A 21,023-nucleotide genomic window follows, 5' to 3' on the forward strand; every position below is an offset into this window, starting at 1 on the left:
TGGTGAGTCAGCTGAAATCACCACTTGATCAACTTGATTGTTGATTGACCTTGATGTCATGATATTTTGAATGGGGCCTTACAGGGCTGAGAGTGGACTGGGACTTGCAAGTCTTGACCAGTTAAGCTGCTGGGGGCTAGGAGGATTGCTTAGAGTACTTGGTAAGCTTATACTGCGGCTACTGCTGTCTAGTGGTGAGATGACTGATCTGGGACTGTACTGCAGGTCTTGTGTATCCAAAGTACTGAGTGACGCTGAGCGGGATATGACTAGCCTTTGGAGGTCAGATGCAAAGTACAAACCTGCCATAGTTTCCTCCATGTTTTCCGATGAGGGGAAAAAACCACCAAATCAAATGTAAGGTCTTCTTCATTTTGGTGAGCAAGTTCCCCAAGCCAAATAATCCCGTTCATAAGTAATGCTTGCATGTTACAAAGAGCATGTATTGTTCATCCAAAGTGCTGTTCATGTTGAACTAACGGGTCTGCATGACAACTGCAAAGGGTGTTTGTCATGTTCATAGATTAGCTTTAATGGCTGAATTCCAGTGATGTGAGAACTTACGGTTTCTTTCTAGGACCAAGAATTAGAGCACTTTCTCACAGGCATTGACCAGTTGTTGTGGAGCCTGTTTGTGGAGTTTGAGCCGCATTATGAAGCTCAGAGAGATCACCGTTTTTGCCTGGTGACATGGCAGTAACTTGAAGTGGATATGTAGATGTGTGTAGTAGTAGTAAGGAATAAAATATAGGATATATAGCTTCAATTTCAGAGTTGGATCTGAGAGAATAATATAAGTGATGCTAAGGGCATCATACTAATACCTAGGAAAACATAAAAGGGTTAATTTCATAGTGTGCTTGATATTGCTTGGATTGAATGTTTCATGAAGATATATTAGTGTATTGTTATGGACTTGGTGGTTATGTTCAATTCAGGCCAAGTCATGATGCAGTGCCTGACAGTGGAGGACTTCAAGTTAGACACAGAGCTTCCAACTGCTGTAAAAACCACAAATTATGTGTATGGTAGCTAGTGCAGAGCAAACCCACTGAATTTTTGCCCCAGTTCATAGACAGATCAATACTGAATAGGCCTTCTAGAGTGGTATATTTGGAGTAAAAACGTGCTGAGGTACGATCCCTTTGATAGTGGTGTTGGTGCTTGTACAAAGTTGGGGTGGTTTGACATTGCAAGGATATGTGACTGTAATAGTTCTAGCGTAAACTTATAACGATAAAAGATATAAATTAGAAAAAGGCATTACCTCATAAGACTATACAGGGGGGGGGCTGAAATTGGCAGGAAACAGAGAAATAGAGCAAATTTTGGATTTCCTGGTATTTGCAGACTTATGTGATAGCCTTCCAATTTTGTCAGGGAGATACTCCAATACGTTGGAGCAATGGAGCGATCAAATTTGACAGGAATGGAAATGCTGTAAAACAGTACTACGGGTCCTGATTTACCTTACTTTGCTTTATGGGGGCAAGCCATATAAGAAATTGTGAGCATATACATACATATAATGTTATAAAGCTCACAAGCATTGAAATACAACTGATCAGTAGAAGTGGGACAACACTCACTATTGAACAGATTTGAATCCTGATAGCTTTTCTCTACTTCTTCCACTCCTGCCCCATCACCATCTGTTCAACTGTCAAGTGCACCATGCCTACCAATGCACCTAGAGCTTGTTCTAACACCAGAAGGCCTTGCAGTGTGGCGGCAACTAGTTCTGCAAATGTTGTGCCTAGCATCTATACTAGCAGTGAGTAGTTCATGTATTGCTTACCAGAATTTGAATAAATGCTAGATAGAACAGTCCTGGGATCATGATAACAACTTGGGGGACGGGATTGGGCCATCTAAGACATCTAAAAGGCCTGAGTCGAATGACAGGAAGAAAATGAAGCATTTGCACCCTCTAGCTGAAAAGAAAAATCACGGTGAGTACTTACTTCAACGCAAGCTCAATGGGTTGTAAATTGAATCTCATCTAATATTTCTGACAGCTCGTGAATGTATGGACCCCCCTGTCTTTCCCGCTCACAGACCTCCCACAGCTCCACCCACTGAGCTCAACCTTCTACTACAGCTGGACTCATGGACAAGGCCCGGTATTAGTGTGACTGAGTTTAAGAAGTTGTTTGCAAGCTGTACATGTGGATTTGCTATGACACAAAAGGTGTTTCCATTGCACAAATGTGCCAAAACAGTCACAGCAAGGGATAAGGAGAATATCTTCATTGATTTGATGGATTTAGCGGTGTCATGCACCAAAGTTGATTGGTAGCATGGACAGGTGTCAATAACAAAGTGAATATTCAAAAAGACTCGCCTTTGCGCCACACAGGCACAGTGCCACGTGGAATAGTAATTAATATTGCCCTTTTCAATCTTGTGGCTGATCAGCACCACCTCTATTGGGAAATCTGGTCGCACTCACCTTTGCTTTCCATTCAGTATTTTCCGTGTTTCGGCATTTTGGCAAATTTTTGCGTCGCCACTGGCTACACATTGCATTGCGCCCTTGCCTTAATCGTTTCCCTTACTCCCCTTCCTTTGCCTAGCCCCACCATGGGCCCCTTCCTCTCCTTTTTATTCTCACCCAACGGTTGTTTCTGGATCCCCATTCTAATCCACCTCTTTGTCACCTCCAGCCTCCTCCTCCTCATCTTCTTTGCTCCCCCACCATTTCTGATGTCACCACTTCCTATCCGCTTCCGTTGCCAATCTGTTGACTACCATGTACCACTGCTGATATCAGCAAAGCCCCGGTGGCCGGTCCAAATAGGGCAACAGGTCCATCTTCATGACGTCGATCTGCCATCATATACTATCAAAATGTCAGTCGCTCGTCTCGCCTGGTTGGAGCGTGGGTGGGTAGTTTTTGAGCTGGAGAAGGTTCATCCCCTTGCATCGCCCATGTTAATTGCTGTCCCATTCACTTGGGTACACTTATCTTTTATCCATTGTCTTTGCTACAGCTATACCTACCACACGCTGCCTGGGACTCACTTGTTCCAAATTGGAACTACTCCTCTTCCTCCCTTGTTTGTCCAGGTGGTCCAACACAATGAGTCCATTGGTAAGGCCATGGAACCGTCGGATTTGGACTAAGTGGTGAACTGGTGGCTCCAGTTTCTTTTTTTTCAGCAGAACATTCATTTGCAGTGCAATTTTTTGATTTTTGAATCATTTTTATGGACACATATTTTTTTTAGAATGCCTGACTGACAATAAAGGAACTGTGTTGATACTGATAGTGTTTTGCCTTGCCCTTTTTTTTACTGCATTTTCCCATGACATCATGATTTTCCTGCTCTCTTTTTGCTATCGGACTTTACTTTATGGCTGTACAAACCTGTGACATTATTCACAGCATTCATTGTTCTATCCCTTTCTTTTCCTTTTTTTGACAATCTTATCCTGTACTACCTACGCAGGATTCGTCAGCGTACATTCCTTCCTTCATGTTCTTTCTCATTCTTTTTGCACAGCTATACTGTGCATAGCCTACTTTTCTTTTACGATATAAACCCTTGTATTCTACCTTGTAAAAAAATAAAAAAACAAGAAATCCAATCCAGACTTCTTCTCTAAATCTCAAGTTCACTACTCTGCTACTTGTGATCCAGTGTGGTCACAACACTTCCCACTGTTACTACTGTTAACTGCTGTCATCGTCACTCGTCACTTTTGAAAGTGATTGTCATCCCTTTTGATTAGAGTCCTTCTGAGCACTACAGTTTGTGCATCAGGAACCTGCTATCACTGGGAACCTTGTTTTATTGTTATTCTCAAACCTACCTTGTGCTAAGATTAGCAAGGTAATGCTCATCCTATGTCTCAAAAAGCCCCTATTTTCTATAGTTCAACTATCCCTCCTCCTCAAAACCCACACCCATACATCTGTGGGTTTTACTTTGAAGGATCATCATACATACCACCCCACAAACAACCAGAGCACCCACTGTTCTAGGAGGCAAAACCCATAAACAAGTTCCGTGGAATCTGGGAGGATTGTGTGTTAGTTTGTTTTGTGTGTGGTTTTCTAACAACAGTTCTCATCATCGACAGTGGATAGTAGTACCAGGTTGGAAACTGCATAAGGGGAATAAACACAATGACAAAGTGTCATAGCTATTGTGAACTTTGCCATCAGCAAACAATGGAATAATATGGCAGCTTCATAAAATGTCCTTCAGGTCCACAAAGCCAAATGCTTCTTCATGGTGAATGGGGAGAAACAAGATACATTCTAATGTGTGAGGACCCCAACCAGCTACATTGGTATCAACTATTCTATACCATCTCACCCACAACACCTCTATCCGTCAAGTGTTATAATCCACCATGTCTGATCCAACATAGGCAACATTGGCATGAGAAATACCAAGGACTTGTGCATACCAGTAATGGTGTTGTTGACCTCCAGAGGTATAGTCATGAGGGGGAGTAGAGAGTACCATTATATTTTGGTGAGCAGTACCAGGATTTATAACATCTTGAGTTTGTTGCACATTGTACATGGTATAGTTGACACCTAAGATTTTTTGTCTATATTGGCGATTGTTTTTGATGAGAAAACATGAAATTTTGTCTGTGTCTGGGTCGTTTTCTTGAGTTGCAAGCTTTCTACTGGTATCAATGCGTGCTGATATTTCTTTTCAAAGTTTTTCCTTGATACAAGGGAGTAGATGCTGTTTAAGCTTTGGTACAAAATTCTGAAAGGTTGTTCATTTCAAAATGAGACAGGTATTATTGTTGAGATAATATGGTGGTGTGTCTCTAGGATGTGTGCGTCCAAATCCTGTCGTGCCCGGTGCTTGCCTCTGCCTAACCGCTCTTGTATACATTGAATACAATGTTCCTGCTGCTCTTGTGCAATGATACCAAGTCTTGGGTGTGTGATGTTCGAGATCTCCCTGGTCTGAGTCAGTACTAAATTTTAATGAGGATGAAAATGTGTACTAGTTCTGCTGTGTACAAATCTGTTGTGCCATATCTTCTAATACACCCAACATAATCACCAAGAGTGTATATTTTGTAAGTATTCAGTGAAAATGTCTTTAATTGTTGTCCTGTGTTGCTTTTGTGATGTGAGGAGATACTGGCTTTTGGTGCAGTCAATTTGAATATGGTACTTACAAATTTGACACAGCTTTTTGTTCGCCGCCTTCTGGGGCTTAATAATTTGTGATCAGCTCAACACTAGGTCAGATCAAACACAATAAATACCTCTGTGTTGATCTGGCTAGGAGCACTTCACGCTGCACAACATATGCAAGCATCTGCTTCACATTTGAGCTCTCGTGTTTTGAATGCACTACATGTCTTCTCTTTGAAATTACGCAGCGCTTTCCCTAAAGATACAATAAGGCCGTCAAGAATATCTAAAGTTGCATCTGTATGCAAACAAAGTTTTGCTAGGGCATGCCAATGTGCAAGGATCAACAACAGCTGTAAGACACATTTATCATGAGGTTTGGGAAGTAAGCCAGCAAATGCGGGAATAGCACACTGTTTGTATGAGAGACTTCCTGCACAGAGTCACAAAATCAAATACCTGTAGAAGATCCTTGAAATTGTGAGCAGTCATCTGCCTCATTTCCGAGCTACTGCTTGGAAAATGTCTGATTGTACTACTACAAAATGTTGGTGTCTGCCTATATCTTTTTGGATATTATATGTTAATCCACAGTGGAAAAAGAAGGCTCAATATCCTGACAGGTATTTTGGTCCATCCAGCATCATTATTGAGCCATTCATTTACATCATCACCAGCCAGACACCAATCAACAAGATTCCAGTTGACTTCACAAATCTCCTCTGAGCAAAAGCTGGGGTTGCTTACCATGTCTAAAAACTCTTTAAATGATTCCTTCAACTTTTGCGCTCCATCCCAATACCACTCTCCAAGACAGAATGTGTCATAATTTGGATAAAGCATAAAAAAGTTTGAGTTGGAAGACTGAGTGGGTAAGTCAATACTGAGGCAATGCTAAGTGTTATTGGAGTCTGGAGAATTGTCTGGTGTCATATTCTCCTTGGGGTTGTGAGTGGGAAACCTGTTGCTGTGATATTGTTGGAATAAGCCAAAAATATTACGTGGCATGCACAAGAGGGAGCGGAGACAATTTACTATGGAAGAGGCTGGTCTATCCTCGGGAGAGATTGGGCATGAGACAACATACTTAAAGCGGGTGCATGAGGTCTCTCAAGACCATATGTTGCATCAATTGTAGAAGATGGGACTGCTGGTAATGGCTGGGGAAGATCATCTCTGAATTGTTTCAGTAGTTGCCGGTTGAGTCTGTGGGTTTGACATTCAGCAATGGAGACAGTATAATCATCTACCACTTCAGGCATTCTGAGTTGCTCTTCTACATCTGGGTTATTGTTGCGAGACATTTCAGCTGGTGCATGCAGTAGACTAAGTCACCATGTAGCATTGCACATATTGTCTGTGATAATAAAATAAGTGTCTAACAACCTGAGAACAGCTGGCTCCAGTTCACTGTTGCTTTCTCCATACCCATAACTCTTTGGTTTTCTCCAATACACCACCCAGACTTTTTCTTGTTCTTGTCTTCGGACAATTACATTTGTGATTGCTAAGAGTGTTGAGTTGAGAGAATAACCTGCCACTCAAGCAGGACAGGGATGATGATCCACCAATGTTTGGGATCATGTCTGAATTGATTCCAGTGGGTATTTGGGTATGTACAGCCTGAGTGAGTGATTGCAAGTCATACATCCGAGTCACGGCTGGCAGTGCCTAGTACTGCCCTAAGGCCCAAGTACCAGCTCGCCCCAGGCCAATGACTCAGAGTCATGTTGGAGCCATGATGGCAATTGTGATCACTGATCATCATGATAACACAATGGGTAATACTAAGGATACCACAATACACTAAAAGCAGGCCATATAGCAACCATGATTTCCCAAGGACTTGGTGAACCTAACCTTCCTATGTGAATCTTAATTTCCTGTGGTGGTCTTCCAGTGTTTACAGTATAGGTAACAAATGTGAAAGGGCAAGTATTACATATTTATATTCAAGGCAGCATCAACATGATATCTGTAGTAGTACATTTGTAGCTGATAAAAGCAGAGAATATATGGGTAGAATGGAAAAAACAATGGTACTACTGTGAGATAAATTGAAAAACCTATGAGCTCAGGACCAACTTGTCAGAACTGTGGCCTCTTTGGAGTAACAGAGCTGCGGAGTACAAGGGTGGAGTAGTGGAGGATGGAGGACGAGATGGGGAATTGGCTTAGCTCATGTGCTAGACCCTTCCACGGACCTGGGTCCCTAGCTTGTTGGAAGTGGACAGAGGAGAAGTAGAGGATGAAAAGGAGCAGAGTAAAGATCCTTTGGAGAAGGATTGAAAAGGACTTAGAAAAGGACTGGTAAGAAAGCGAGGGAATCTAGTTGATATTTGAATGGCAGGAACAGAGTACAGGAGTTACAGCTTATATACTATTGGGGGAGCAGAAGCTTGTAAGGAGTAACTTGTAATGTAGGTACAGAATTACATGCGGACAATTATCTAGCAAGAGGAGAATGTATGTGCAAGGAGTGTATTATAAGGTCTAACTACAGAGTCCACGAGGAATACTAGAACATGTGAGGAGAATGTATGGTGGACAAGAAGTCCGGTGCAGGAGTATTGGAGTGGACAACCAGAGTACCATGTGGGAATGGAGCTTATGCCAACCGGCAGACCATGAGGAACATAATCCCGAGTATACCAATGGTTTGGGGGTTTCAGGCTTGGAGAACAACTCCTTTGGAGATGCCAGAGGTCTGTCTTCCGGTATGGATATGACAGTATCCCCTTTTAGGGTTGAACCCTTGAGACCCAAAAATAGCCTTTGGGGAAAGGGCTTCAGTGGACGTATTTTGTTTTGAAGCGGGGTTAGGGTAGGATTTTTTCCGGTGGACAAATTTCCTAGTAGCAAGTGGTGTGCAAAGTCTGGCTGAGTTTGAACAAGGATATACAACACGGGGGTTCAACTCGGAATCCCTTCAGTTGAACAGTCACATTCAAAAAATCCTGACAACCCCTCCCGCCACCCACACTTTTCCACCACCATGCCCAACACCTCCGGAACCGCAACCACAAAAATGGCCCAACTCCGTGCGGAGATGGCGGAGGCTGAGCAAAAAAGGGCATAGGAGGAAGCAAGATGGGCAGTAGAAGCCCAGAGAGTCAAGGAGGAGAAATGGCAGGTTGATAGAGAGGAGGTGCAGAAGGCGGAGAAGGAGAAGGAGAAAATGGAGGCAGTGGTAGTGGGGGAGGTGCAGTCCAGGTGCCCCTGCTCTGCCTGTGTGTCCAGGGGGCTGGAATGCTAGTATGGCAGGCATGTGCCTGTGCCAATTTCAGGGCAGCCAACCACCGGTGCAAGGAGGACGGGAATGGGGTTGTGGGTCCCAGCAAGGGGAAGAGGATGGCGGTGGAGTCGGAGGAGTTGGAGGTTGCAAAGTGCCCAACAAAGAGAAAGAAGACAGCAGCGCCCGTAGCGGAAAAGTTGAAGGAGGGTTGGCAGGCCCAGATAGTGGGTCTGCTGGGAGCATTGTTGGAGGAGCAGAGGGCCACCAGGCAGCTGTTGGCTGACCTGGGGGAGGAGAACCGGTGGATCTGGTGTGGTCGGACTCCAATGGGGAGTTGGAGGTGGGAGAAGAGGAGCTCAGGGTGCTTTGAGGAGATGAAGCACTTCAACGTGCATGGGTGGGGGGAGCAGGAGGATGAAGAAGAGGAGGAGGAGGAAAAGGAAGAAGTGGGAATGGGAGTTCCAGAGGCTTTGGAGTTGGAGGGGCAGGGTGAGGAGTAAAAACTCCCCTCCTCTCCTTAGTCATTTACTGTACAGTAGCTAGAATTGTACTACATTTTTTTTTACCCTTTTCTCTTTTTTTTATTTTAGTTCTCCTGTTCTATCATTGATAATCTACGTGAGTAAGTCCGTTTGAACAAAGCCCGAGTAAGTGTAAGTCCAAGTCCGAGTGAGTGTAAGTCCCGGAGGACTACCCTTGCAAGTAAGGACCGGGCTTGTCGGGGTATATTGCGCAGAAATCAGAGACTAGTTTGGAGGCATTCCCGAGTTCCATTGCCAGTATTCATGTGGTCTCATCATTTGTACCTTCGTAGCCAGACCATCTGACTAGATAGAGTAGTGAGCAGGGCTTCCTGCGGCGATCAGCCTTGGAGTCAAGGATTTCAGAGATCTTGTACTCAGGCTCTCCGTCCACAAGGAGAGGGGGAGGCAGAGGCTGGTCACGGATGGGAATGGAGTTTGGAGTCGCGGGTTTGAGCTGAGATACGTGGAAGATGGGGTGTACGGCCTTCATACTATCTGGGAGTTTCAGTGTGAAGGACCTAGTACCTGCCTGAGCTATGATTATATAGGGGCCCAGGTACTTCTCCGAGAGTTTCTTGGAGGGGCACGTGGAGCGGAAGTACTTGGCTAGGACGTACACTTGCCCGCCAACTTAGAAGTCCAGGGCTAGCATACGGCGAGCGTCTGCGGGACCCTGGTACTGCTTCTGTGCATGGGCAATCTCGTCTCGGAGAAACTGGTGGAGGTCGCCAAAGTCTGTGGCGTATTCCCAGGCTCTAGCAGAAGTGAGGTTGCGTTCCGGGTACACAGAGATGTTAGGGTGGTAACTCTTGTTTGCAGAGAAGGGGGACACCCCTATAGCGGTGCTCAGAGCGTTGTTGTATGCAAACTCTGCTAATAGAAGGAGTCCAGACCAATTGTCTAACTTATAGTTGCAGTAGATCCGTAGGTACTGCTCAAGCGTCTGATTGGTTTGTTCCATCCATCTATCACCCTCTGGGTAGTAACCAGAGGTGAAGTGGAGGTGGATGTTGAGGGCTTTTCCGAGGGAGCGGAAGAGATGGGAGACAAACTTGGAGCTGCAATTGGAGGTGTGGGTGGAAACTCCGTGTTTGGAGAATACATGTAAGAGGAAGAGCTTCGCTAGCTCTGGGGACGTGATGGTATTGTAGGTGAGGATAAACAGGGACTGTTTAGTGAGCCTGTCTATAACTACTAGAATGGCTGTGAAACCTTTGGAGGACGGGAGTTGCTTGATGAATCCATAGAAATGGAGTTCCAGGGTTTCTCCGGAATTGGTAGTTGCTTCAATGTTCTGTAGGGTTTGTGACGAGGTACCTTGGCTCTGGCACAGGTAGTGCAGGACTTGACGTAGTCCTTAATGGAGGTCCGGAGTTCGGGCCAAGTATATTCTTGTCTGATGAGTTCCAGGGTTTTGTTCTGACCAAAATGTCCCAAAAGGGGATGATCATGCTTATCCCGGAGTACTCGGAGTCGGAGGTCATTGGCATATGGGATGTAGAGGCGGTTATCTCACCAGAGAAAAACTGTCAGGGTCAATAGACCAGTGAGGATTGTTCTGAGGAGGGTTGGCGAGGAGAGCAGCAGAAACCGGGTCGACAGCCTGGGAGGTGAGTATGTCCCTGTGGAGCATCTTGGAGTCCATAATGGAGATGGCTCGGAGTACTGGTTTGGTTAGGGACAAAGCCCGTAAGGATGTGATCAGCTGCTTGGTGGTGAAAACCGGTCAGAAGTTCTGTGGGTTGATCCTGGCGTAGTCACTATCCCCCTCTTTGGGGTAGACGTCCCATGGTCTAGTTAGGGCGTCCGGTTTAGCCCCGAGATGTCCTGTTTGGATCCGGATGATCATGTTGAACTGCAAGAAAAACTCCAACCAATGGGCTTGTCGCCGGGTCAGCAGTTTTGTCGTGGAGAAATATTCCAGGTTCTTGTGGTCAGTAACAACATCAACAGGAGAAGAGGAACCTTTGAGGTAGTGTCTCTTCATTATGAAAGCTTCAAAAATTGTGAGTAGTTCTTTATCATGGGTGTCATAGTTGAGCTCCAGAGCAGTAAGGGTGTGGGAGTGGAAAGCCACTGGGCGGAGTTCTCTGTCCGGAGTTGAGATGGATAGGATGGCAGCAATAGTGTAGTCTGAGGTCTCAGTTTCTACAGTTAGTTGAGCATCTGGAAACCAGTGTGAGAGCACCAGAGCAGTTTTGAAGGCGCTCTTGAGTGCTTTGAAGGATTTTTGACATTTGTCAGAGAAATTCTAAAGTGTGTCCTTCCAAGTGAGGCAGGTGAGCAGAAAAACAATACCGGAGTAGTTGTTGATGAAGTGATGGTAGAAGTTGGCAAACCCCAAGAAAGACTGTACATCCTTAATTTTGTGAGGTTCAGGCCAGTGCCGGATGTTTGGATTTTATTGTTTGACATTGTGAGGCTTTTCAGAGAGAGGAGGAAACTGAGGTATTTGACAGAGTTGGTATGGAAAAAACATTTGTTGGGGTGTGCGTATAGACCATTGGCGCCAAGTACCTCCCGCATATGTGCTACATGCTGCTCGAGGTTGTCGGAGAATCCTAGGACATTGTCAAGGTAGACGATAACACAGACATCAAGAATGTCAGCAAATATTGCATTGACAGCACACTGGAAAGCTGCAGGAACATTTGTGAGCCCAAAAGGCATCACCAGCCACTCGTAAGATCTGTAGCGGGTTTGGAAAGTGGTTTTCCACTCATCTCTGTCTGTGATCTGTACTAGACGGTAGGCATGTCCAGATTGATCTTCAGATTAAACAAACGGTGAGGCGGGAGTTTGTCGGCTTTCACTTTACTGAAGACATTTTTGAAATCATGGTACTCGGAGAGGATGGAGGACAAGTCCACAGTTTCCGGAGCAGTGGAGGAGGCACGGAGCTGGGACAGTTGCATCGTGAACTGGGTGGATCCTTTGAGTTTGCAAGCCCATTGAAAGGCAACTGTGTTTATGAGGGACACATCCAGAGTTGGGGGATTGGGGTTGACGTCAGTTGGGCATTCAAGGTCTCCGGAGAGCGGCATGAAATATTGTTCAGTACCCAGTCAATTGACAGATTGTAGCGGGTGAGCCAATTGCATCCCAGGACTGTGATATAGAAGGTAGTAGGAGTGATTTCCCGCAAGGAAAACGGATGGGTAAGTCTACTGCCTTAGTGATGACAGAGTTTGATGTTCCGTCAAATAAGCGGAGTTGGATTGGAGTAATGGTATAGGGAGAAAGTAGACTAGCATTCACAAAGGTGGTGTCTACAAAACAATGTGACAACCCAGAGTCTACTAGCACTGTAAAGGAAACATTCAAAAGAGGTTTGGAGGGAAGGTTTATATAGAGGGAGTTGGTATCGGAAAGAGCAGACACATTGAGATATATCTCCATTAGTGTACAGTCAGGATCAACATAGTCCTCAACCCGTGCGGAGCACGGAGGACTGCTGACTAGTTTTTTGCCTCAACGGCTTCTGGTTTGCTTTCCAGAACTGCTGCAGTGGCACAAGCTTTTGCGGCGCTGGAGGTGGACTTGGGGCAGGACTTTGCATTATGCCCAGGCTGACCACAGAACAGGCAGAGATTATTGTCAAAATGGTGCTTGCGTTCTTCCAGAGTAAGTTTCCCATCCTTTCCCATCTTATTGGTCAAGTCCGGAGATTTTGGACCATGGGAGTGGTGGGAGTGCAAATGGGAAGTGGAGTTTCCGCAGCTTGCGGGCTTTGTGGTGGACATAGAGGAGGACTGTTTGGAGGAAGATGTGGTATTGGTGCTCAACAAGGATTTGGGCTGGGTGGTAGATTTCCTGCTGACTTTGCTGCATTGTTCCCAATAGCAAGAGTCGATGGTTTGAGCAAGGGTCCATAACTCCGCAAGAGAGTCTGGTTTTCCGATGTGGGAGATTTTGTCTGTGATCCCTGCAGGGAGTCCTTTGTAGAACTGATGTTGGAGTGTGCCCTTACCCTATCCTTGGATTTGGGATGTGAGACAATTGAATTCCACCATATACTTATTTAGACATTGATTCTCGCGCATCTGGAGGTGCTTAATCTGTGACTCCACATCTCTGGTGGGGTAGTGGGGCCCAAAATTGGAGCAGAGCGCAGAGAGGAACTCAGAGTAGTCATGCATCCAGATAGGAATGGCAGCAAGGTTGTCTGGGGTTAGGATATCTGGCTCAAACCAATCTAACACCATTCTCATAAGGAAGGAGATAGCGTAGTTGATCTTTGCTTGGTTAGTTTAGAATGTGCCTGGACGGTTGTTGAAATTCAGTTGGCACTGCATGATGAAGGAGCAGAGTTTTTATGGGTCGGAGCCATCGGAAGTATCTGGCTCCCTAATCTTAGTGCGTGCGGAGGCACTGTTAGGGGTACGTCTGGTGCGTCCAGCTCCATCACCATTGTGTCTAGTACTACGACCATGACTTTGTTCAGCGTTGCCTTCATACTACAAAATTCTGTTGTTATGCTGCTGACATTCTTGTCTAAGCTGGCAACATTGTCTCTGACAAGACGGACTGTCTCCTTTGTAGTCACAATCTCCTCCCTGTGCAACCGGTCAAATCAATTACATTTATCCACCTTATGAGTTAAGCTGTGAAGTTGGTTGTCAACCAAACTGAACCAATTTGTAACTGCATTGAATTGAGCATCTAGATATTCCTCAATACCATTGAGCCTGATGACAAAAGTAAGACCTTTATATATCATTATATAATTGTGGAAACTCTCACTTTAATTTTACATCAGCGTGATCAAGGTGCACATTTGCAAGCACCTCGGCAACGCCGCTAACATTGTTGTTTTTGCCTGAGGCGACCCCGATTTGGATGAGGAGTTTGGTGGCGGAGGTTTGTGAAGACATAGTGAGTACAATATGTACAGAATAATTCAATGTTTTGGTGGTGGGTAAAAATACAAGGCTCACAGGTTTTGTAGCCTAGTCTGAGGATAATAAACAGCAGCTTGCCACAAAGTCTCGGGTTTAAATGCAAGGGAGTCTCACTTTGTACCAAAGACAGTCGTGAGTAATCATGACCATATTGGAGTGAGGAATATTATTCTCAAGCACTGGTGGAGACTTCAATGCTACATTGAGTTGATGGGGAACATGTATGGTGATACTTTCGTAGATTCAGGCCAGACTGGTGTTATTTCCTGGATTAGTACTTTTCTTTACTTCTTGGACTTTTAAGTCTTCTCTGGGATCAAATCAGTCAAATCTCGATAATGGTGGGGCCTAACTCTAGCCAGTCATGTTCTGCGCTTATACTGGCAACTTCAAGTTGCAATCTCACAAGGTGAAGTAGCAGCCATCCGTGTGTGCTATTGTAACTGATGAAATGACCAGCTGATTTCATGTAATCATACAAATCCATGGTAGAGTTATAGCAATATCTCTTATCAATATCATCATTTACTGTAATGATAATCATCCATAGACAGGAAACACAAATTACACAATATATATATTGGTATGGACGTGAAATGATGGTACAATAAGTCCTGAATTGAACCACTAAGCAGTAATAACATTGCAGCATACTTCATGTAGAGATGGGTCTGGAACAAAAAGTGTGTGCCATGCAATCATATGGTTAATCAGACCTAATACTCCAAGTCCTCGGAGTGCTAGTGTATATCTCACATCTTTGAAGGCAAACTAGTTGTCAAAGACCCTGGATATCTTCATCGGCTTGATGACATCCTTGAACAACAGCTATGAGATCTGCTTTGTATATCTGTAGTTGCATCATACATCGCCAATATTGCTGCTCAGCAGCTACCTTCTCATCAAACCATTCATCCTGAGAGGTGTAGGCAAGAGCCAGCAAGGGGGTGATGTCTGCGGGTGGTTTCAAAAATTCTTCCCTTTGTGAACTACAATGAAACTGAAGTATGATATTAGCTTGCAAGATTGTGGATATTGACAGTAAATATACCTGGGAAGCTGACTGTTCAGTTGTAGGTGCAGCTGGAGTTGGTGAATGACTTGTTGATGAGTTTGAATTCAAATTGTCCGTGCCATTGTCAGGGAATTCCATTGATTAAACAGGGACAGTTCCGACTCTGCTGAAAACAGGAGTGCTCCCATCAGATCAGTAAGGATGCTACTACCGCTATCATGAAAAAAACCAGGGCTTGAAGGCAAACAAATTGGTCATTGAGATAAAGTCTTTTGAATTGTAGTAAAGGCTTTCAGTAAACAGGCTCTATCCATTTTTACATAAAACTTACCGCTATAAAATAAACTAGATTTGAACAAAAGTTATTCCACCTATGTTATTGTAACAACCAAGAGTTAGTTACTCTGGTGCACAACTAGAACCAACTATAGAGATGATGATGAGGGAGTGGTTACCCTTTAGACTTCAACAAGTGAGTTGTGAGGATACAACAGAAGGACTCACTGAGGAGTCTCCTTAATCTATTGGTCTATATATACTACTACAGGTTTGTTTGTACATGTGTACTGTACAGTTGATAGAGGCAGTGGCTGATGATGTCATGGGGCCTAGCCCGTGTGACCAGCTCCACTGCGTAAGAGACTTGTATCTAAAATAGAAAGAAAGGCAGTGCAGCGCCAGAAAAAGGAGTTTGAACAAAAGGGAAAGTGCCACATGGCACAATGTGAGAAAACTACAGTAGAAGGTTAAAGAGGAGAATGAAAATTAAAGGTCCAAAAATGTGTTATCGTAACACTACCCCCCCCTCTAGGGCTCAACTTTTAGGTGAGACCAGATACCGGAGGTGGTAGTTAGATTTTCGGGCATAGGTTGAAAAAGGGAATTAAAAGTTTAGAATCCATGCCTCTAAGCTTCCTAGGAGCCGAGGGATTCTTAAAGTAAAGTTTGCAAACAGCATTGCAGAAATTGTTCAGATGGGCTTCTGGTTCCCACATTCTGTCCTTGTCTCCATAACCCTTCCATAGGACTAGGAACTCTACTTTTCCATGCTTCAAGTGTGCATCCACCACTCGTTCAACTTCGAACTCTTCTTCACCTTCCTGGGTGACTACAACCAGTCTGGGCCGGTCTACGCGCTGTCCCGGCAGCAGCCCTTTGTAGGGTTTCACACGGCTAATATTGACTGTGGGTACTACCCTCATTCGTTTTGGGAGTTCCAACTCCACCACATTGGGTTTGACTTCCTTAATCCGGTATGGGCCAATCCACTTTTCAGTCAGTTTTCTAGACTGCCAATCTTTTAACCTTAAGTGGTTAGTATCTAACCAGACGAGGTCGCTGACCTTGTAGTCAGGGGCCTTAGAGCGTCTACACTCTGCCCTGTCTTTCATCTGCTCTGCAGTTTTAAATAGCGCCTTGCACATTTTGTCCAAGACAGACTTCATGTCTTTGGCCATATTCCCAGCAGCCTCATTCTTGCTTTTACCAGGTTCTACACCCATTCTGGGGAGGTACAATCTCGTTACCTCAAATGGTGCCTTTCCTGTAGCCGACGACTGTTTGATATTGTAAGAGAACTGGGCTATTTTTAGCCACTTGGCCCAATCTGTCTGCCTGTCATTAATAAATATCCGGAGATATTTTTTCAACTCCTGGTTGAGTCTCTCCGTTTGTCGATCAGTCTGCGGATGGAACACCGTTGATAACTTAGGTTTGATGCCCAGCATCCGGCATAACTCTTTTGTAAATTTGCTAGCAAATTGTGGCCCTCTATCGGAGATAACCATTTCTGGTAACCCATGGATAGACCATACAAAATCTTTAAATAAATCTGCCATACCAGCGGCGGTAATGGTTTTGTTGGTGGGAATGAATACTACTTCTTTGGAGAAGCAATCTACTACCACCATTACTGAATTATACCCATTTGACTCAGGCAGATCCGTTGTGAAATCAACCGGTATATCCTGCCAGGGACCAGCTGGTATCGGATTCAGCATAAGTTTACCGGCTGGCGGTTGATGAGAATTCTTAGCCATGGCACATCTCAGACAGGATTTTACCTATTCCTGTACTTATTTGACCATGCCAGGCCACATATAGTTTCTGGAGATCAACTCCATTGTTTGTTGCCACCCAGGGTGCCCAGCCACTGGAGTGTCATGATGTCCATCTATTGCCTTGATTCTTGCGGACTCAGGCACATAGATTTTGTCTTTAAAATGGAAGAGCCCGTCTTCCCATAAATTCCCATAAATAGTTTTCATTGCCATCAAGGCGCGCCTTCTCTCCTGAGGAGATGTCTTTCTTGAAGACTTCCAGAAGATCAGAATCCTGCCCAATTCTAACATTGGCAACCCTTGATTGGTCTATCAGGGTAACACCTTTGTTGTCATCTTTGATGCCGTTGGCATGATCCTCTCTTCTGGACAAAGTGTCCGCTTTCCCTATAGAGCTTCCAGGCTTATGAATTAATTTATAATTAAACCTTGACAAGTATACCGCATAGCAGGCCTGTCTTCGGTTCAAGTCTCGGGCCGTCATAAAATACTCTAGATTCTTATGATCGGTCCAAATTTCAAATTGGTGTCTAGCACCTTCTAAGTAGTGCCGCCAGTGCTCTAAGGCTCTAATGATGGCTAGCATCTCTTTGTCGTAAATTTGATAGTTGCACTCTGTAGGCGACAAACTATGTGATAAATAGGCACAAGGCCTCCAAAGATTGTCAGTGCATTTAATTGACAAAACAGCCCAACCTGATCTATGAAGATTCTGTTAGCACCTGAATCAAGCAGTGCGCTGGTTGGGTGTACTATGCCCCGGGCAAGGTTTTCCACACCAACGTCTAAAAGGATCTCCTTTTGGAATAAATATGTGTGCATCAACACACGCCTTGGGATTCCGGGAAAGGGTGGCTCCAACGAAGAAGAAGAAGTGTTGAAAGGTAAATGTTTTTCTATTTTATTTTTGCCAGAATCAAGCACCCTAGTGTTTGTCTCGCCGGGGCCACGCTCCAAAGGAGATGCTGGTGCAGCGGTAGTATTATAAATATCACAGTCACAATGCTTCATACAGGTACAGGTTTCAGATAACAAAGCAGGGGCCACCTTGTTGTGGTTTACTTTATTGTTTTGTGGAGCGAAGGCACCCAAGTGACCTAAGCTCCGAACTCTGTTCCCTGAACCTTTATCTCAGCAACTTGCTGGTCATAAAAAAAGGCCCGGATCTCGTTGTATGAACGACCAGCCAGAGTCTGGAGCCAATCATCCAGTTTCTCTGTTTCTAGTTGGCGCGCCTGGCGCCCTTAGTTATTTTTTTGTTGGGCAGCCTGCGCCCTGTTTCTGCAATCTTGGGACATGTGTCCCTCTTGGCCGCAATTATAGCAGTTCCCTTTGAATCTGCGCATCTGTCCGCCCTGGACCGCGCCAATATCCATAGGGGCTCCCTGCCCTGGTTACAGCCCAAACGGCTCGAACCCGTGAGAGTGATTATGGTGGTTTGATGACCCAGGGCGCCTCTGGGAAACATTGTTTTTGGTGGTGGACCCGCCACTGAATTGCATTCTATGGCCCTACCAATTTTTCGAACCTCCTCAGCAGCTGCTGCAAAGTTCTCGCTCCGCATATCTTGTATGTAGAGCTGTCGGGCAATGGCCGGTGATACATTGCGCTCCAACAACTCCACTGCATGTTCATTCCCTAGACCCCCTTGGATGGAGAGGGCCATGAACCGGGTAACAAAGTCATCCGTCCTCATGTTTCCTTGTTTGAAGGTACGGATTTGCTGACACGCCCAGTCACGCTCAGCTTGGGGTATGAAGTATTTTTTGATCTCGACTTTGAGATCATCCCAGGTAGGCCACACTCCCGCTGTGTAGCACTCCTGCATCCTTACTTGGGCGTATCGACCCGCCACAGGTCCTTTCAGTCTTGACAGCACAGCCATTGCTATTTCAAAATTATCAGTGAACGCATCCCAGTTCGCTTTGATCCAAATTTGGAGCTTGATCCACCATTCGGCAAATTGAGCCCTATCTCCTTCGAAAGCGCCAGGGTCAGTGACAATCTCGACTTTCTTGTTGAACTTTCGCTCAACCGTAGGTTCCGCTGCTGGGGCAGCCTGAATCTGCGCACGCATGTTGTGCAGCAGACTGTTCATATCCAGTTGCAACAACATGTTGACTTATTCTCTTTGATAATGTAAAAAAAAGGTAACTGGGGGTCCCTGCTTGCTATCTGTGGATCAACCTCTTCCCAGCTGAATATCGGATCTCAATCTCCGACTACCCACACTATAGTATTGGAGGGGTATATAAAAAGTATTTGTAATAAACCCTGGTCCGGACGGTTGTCAGGGGGTGGTCCGCTTGTTAAGCTGTCAACCCTTCTCCAGACTGGCGGAGGCAAGTGCCCAGCCTGGTCAGTGTTACGATAACACAATTTTCGGACCTTTCCTTCATATTCATTCTCTGCTTTAACCTTGTATACTTTAGCTTTCACACATAGTGCCACACGGCACTTCCCCTTTTGTTCAAACTCCTCTTTCTCGCGCCACGTTGCCTTCTTCTTATTTTTAGATAAACTCTCTCACACAGTGGAGCTGGTCATGCGGGCTAGGCCCCATGATATCATCAGCCACTGACTTTATCAACTGTACAGTACATAAGTACAAACACTCTGTATTAGTATATATACCCCAATAGCTCCAGGAGACTCCTCAGCAAGTCCTCCTGTTGTAAACCAACAAACTCTCTGCAGCCTAAGGGGTAACCACTCCCCATTCACTACCCTTATAGTGTGTTCTTGTGTGCGCCAGAGTAACCAACTCTTGGTTGTTACAGGTCAGAGGTATCCAAAGAAGAAGTTTTGTGTTCTAAGTTTAATCAACAGTAGTGTGCACACTATTGTTGAGCTACAGTACTCCCCTTAACGCTGGGGGCCGTGTATCAAAGGTATTGTTTCTTCTCCCAAAGCACTATAAGGCCATCGCAAAGAGCGCACCTATCTGCTATGCGGGATATTCCCAAACAATAACCAAATCTCCTTCACCCTGGAGTCCGGGTGCCCAGTGGGACTTTTTGCACAACATGCGAGAGAGTAGAAGAGCGAGTCCTAATGTAACAACCAAGAGTTAGTTACTCTGGCACACACAGGAACACACTATAAAGGTGGTGATGAGGGAGTGGTTACCCCTTGAGCTGCAGAGAGTTTGTTGGTATACAACAGGAGGACTCGCTGAGGAGTCTCCTTGATCTATTGGGGTATTTATACTAATACAGAGTGTTTGTATCTATATACTGTACAGTTGATAAAAGCAGTGGCTGATGATGTCAGAGGGCGCAGCCTGTGTGATCAGCTCCACTGCATGAGAGACTTTGTGTCTAAAAGAAGAATAAAGGCAGCATCACGTGAGAAAGTGGAGTTAGAACGAAAAAGGAAAGTGCGGCATGGCACGGAGTGTGAACTATAGTAAAAGGTTAAGGCGGAGAATGAAAATTAAAGGAAAGGTCCGAAAATTGTATTATTGTAACAAAAACCCTCCTAGAGGTTTTTTCAGCTCGAAAAAAAAAGTAGTTATCGCATTCATCAGAAAAATGGGGAGACCCTTGCATTACCAGGCAGAGTTGACACGTGGACATCAAAGTGGCTGCAGTTTAGCGTGGCTTAACAGTGACTATCAAGGTTAATCATGACAAGTCAAAAAAACACCTCATTTATGTAAGGACCATTTGATTATTTTCTTATGTTCTCTATGTTTTGGTTCTCAAACACTTTTCCCATCACACCTCTAGCTCTAGGGCTAGAGGTATTACTTCTTATAGCCCTCACAGGCTTTCTCAACCATCACTACCACTTTATATCACAGATCAGAGACTGGGTATCACTCCCAGCTAGCCAGCACAATGGGTAGGGACTGGTAGTAGGCATCTCACCAACCAGCTCCAAGCCCCATCAGTGCCTGGATATACTAATAGAAGCTATAGTCAGGATCGTACCTCATCATGAGGATACGGTTCCTGAATATGCGTGACAACACCTATTATTAGTACAACTCTCTCACCTGCTGATTAATCATTCAAAGTCATATGAATAGTTATTCCTTTTTCTTATTGGTTGATTTATTCCTCAGACTATTTTTTGTTTATCCCTTTCTCGATCTGAGGGACGGACGGTTAGCTATATAAACCCTACACATCTCATGTATAGTTCTTTAGCTTTCTATTACTTGATTT

The 21,023-nt window shown here is 44.8% G+C and overlaps 2 protein-coding genes across 2 annotated transcripts; one reads left to right on the plus strand and one right to left on the minus strand.

Moving 5' to 3' along the window:
• Positions 1-8,111: 8,111 nt before the first annotated feature.
• Positions 8,112-8,851, plus strand: SERLADRAFT_405872 (uncharacterized protein; the record flags this gene model as incomplete). The annotated part of the gene is made up of 3 exons (XM_007314390.1): positions 8,112-8,157; positions 8,218-8,318; positions 8,357-8,851. 3 exons carry the CDS (start codon positions 8,112-8,114, stop codon positions 8,849-8,851), a joined length of 642 nt encoding a protein of 213 aa, XP_007314452.1.
• Positions 8,852-17,948: 9,097 nt separating this feature from the next.
• SERLADRAFT_434144 (uncharacterized protein) lies at positions 17,949-18,967 on the minus strand (the record flags this gene model as incomplete). The annotated part of the gene is made up of 2 exons (XM_007314391.1): positions 17,949-18,094; positions 18,148-18,967. 2 exons carry the CDS (start codon positions 18,965-18,967, stop codon positions 17,949-17,951), a joined length of 966 nt encoding a protein of 321 aa, XP_007314453.1.
• Positions 18,968-21,023: the final 2,056 nt, after the last annotated feature.

Source organism: Serpula lacrymans (assembly GCF_000218685.1).
Source record: "Serpula lacrymans var. lacrymans S7.9 unplaced genomic scaffold SERLAscaffold_3, whole genome shotgun sequence".
In the NCBI taxonomy this organism is placed as follows: domain Eukaryota; kingdom Fungi; phylum Basidiomycota; class Agaricomycetes; order Boletales; family Serpulaceae; genus Serpula; species Serpula lacrymans.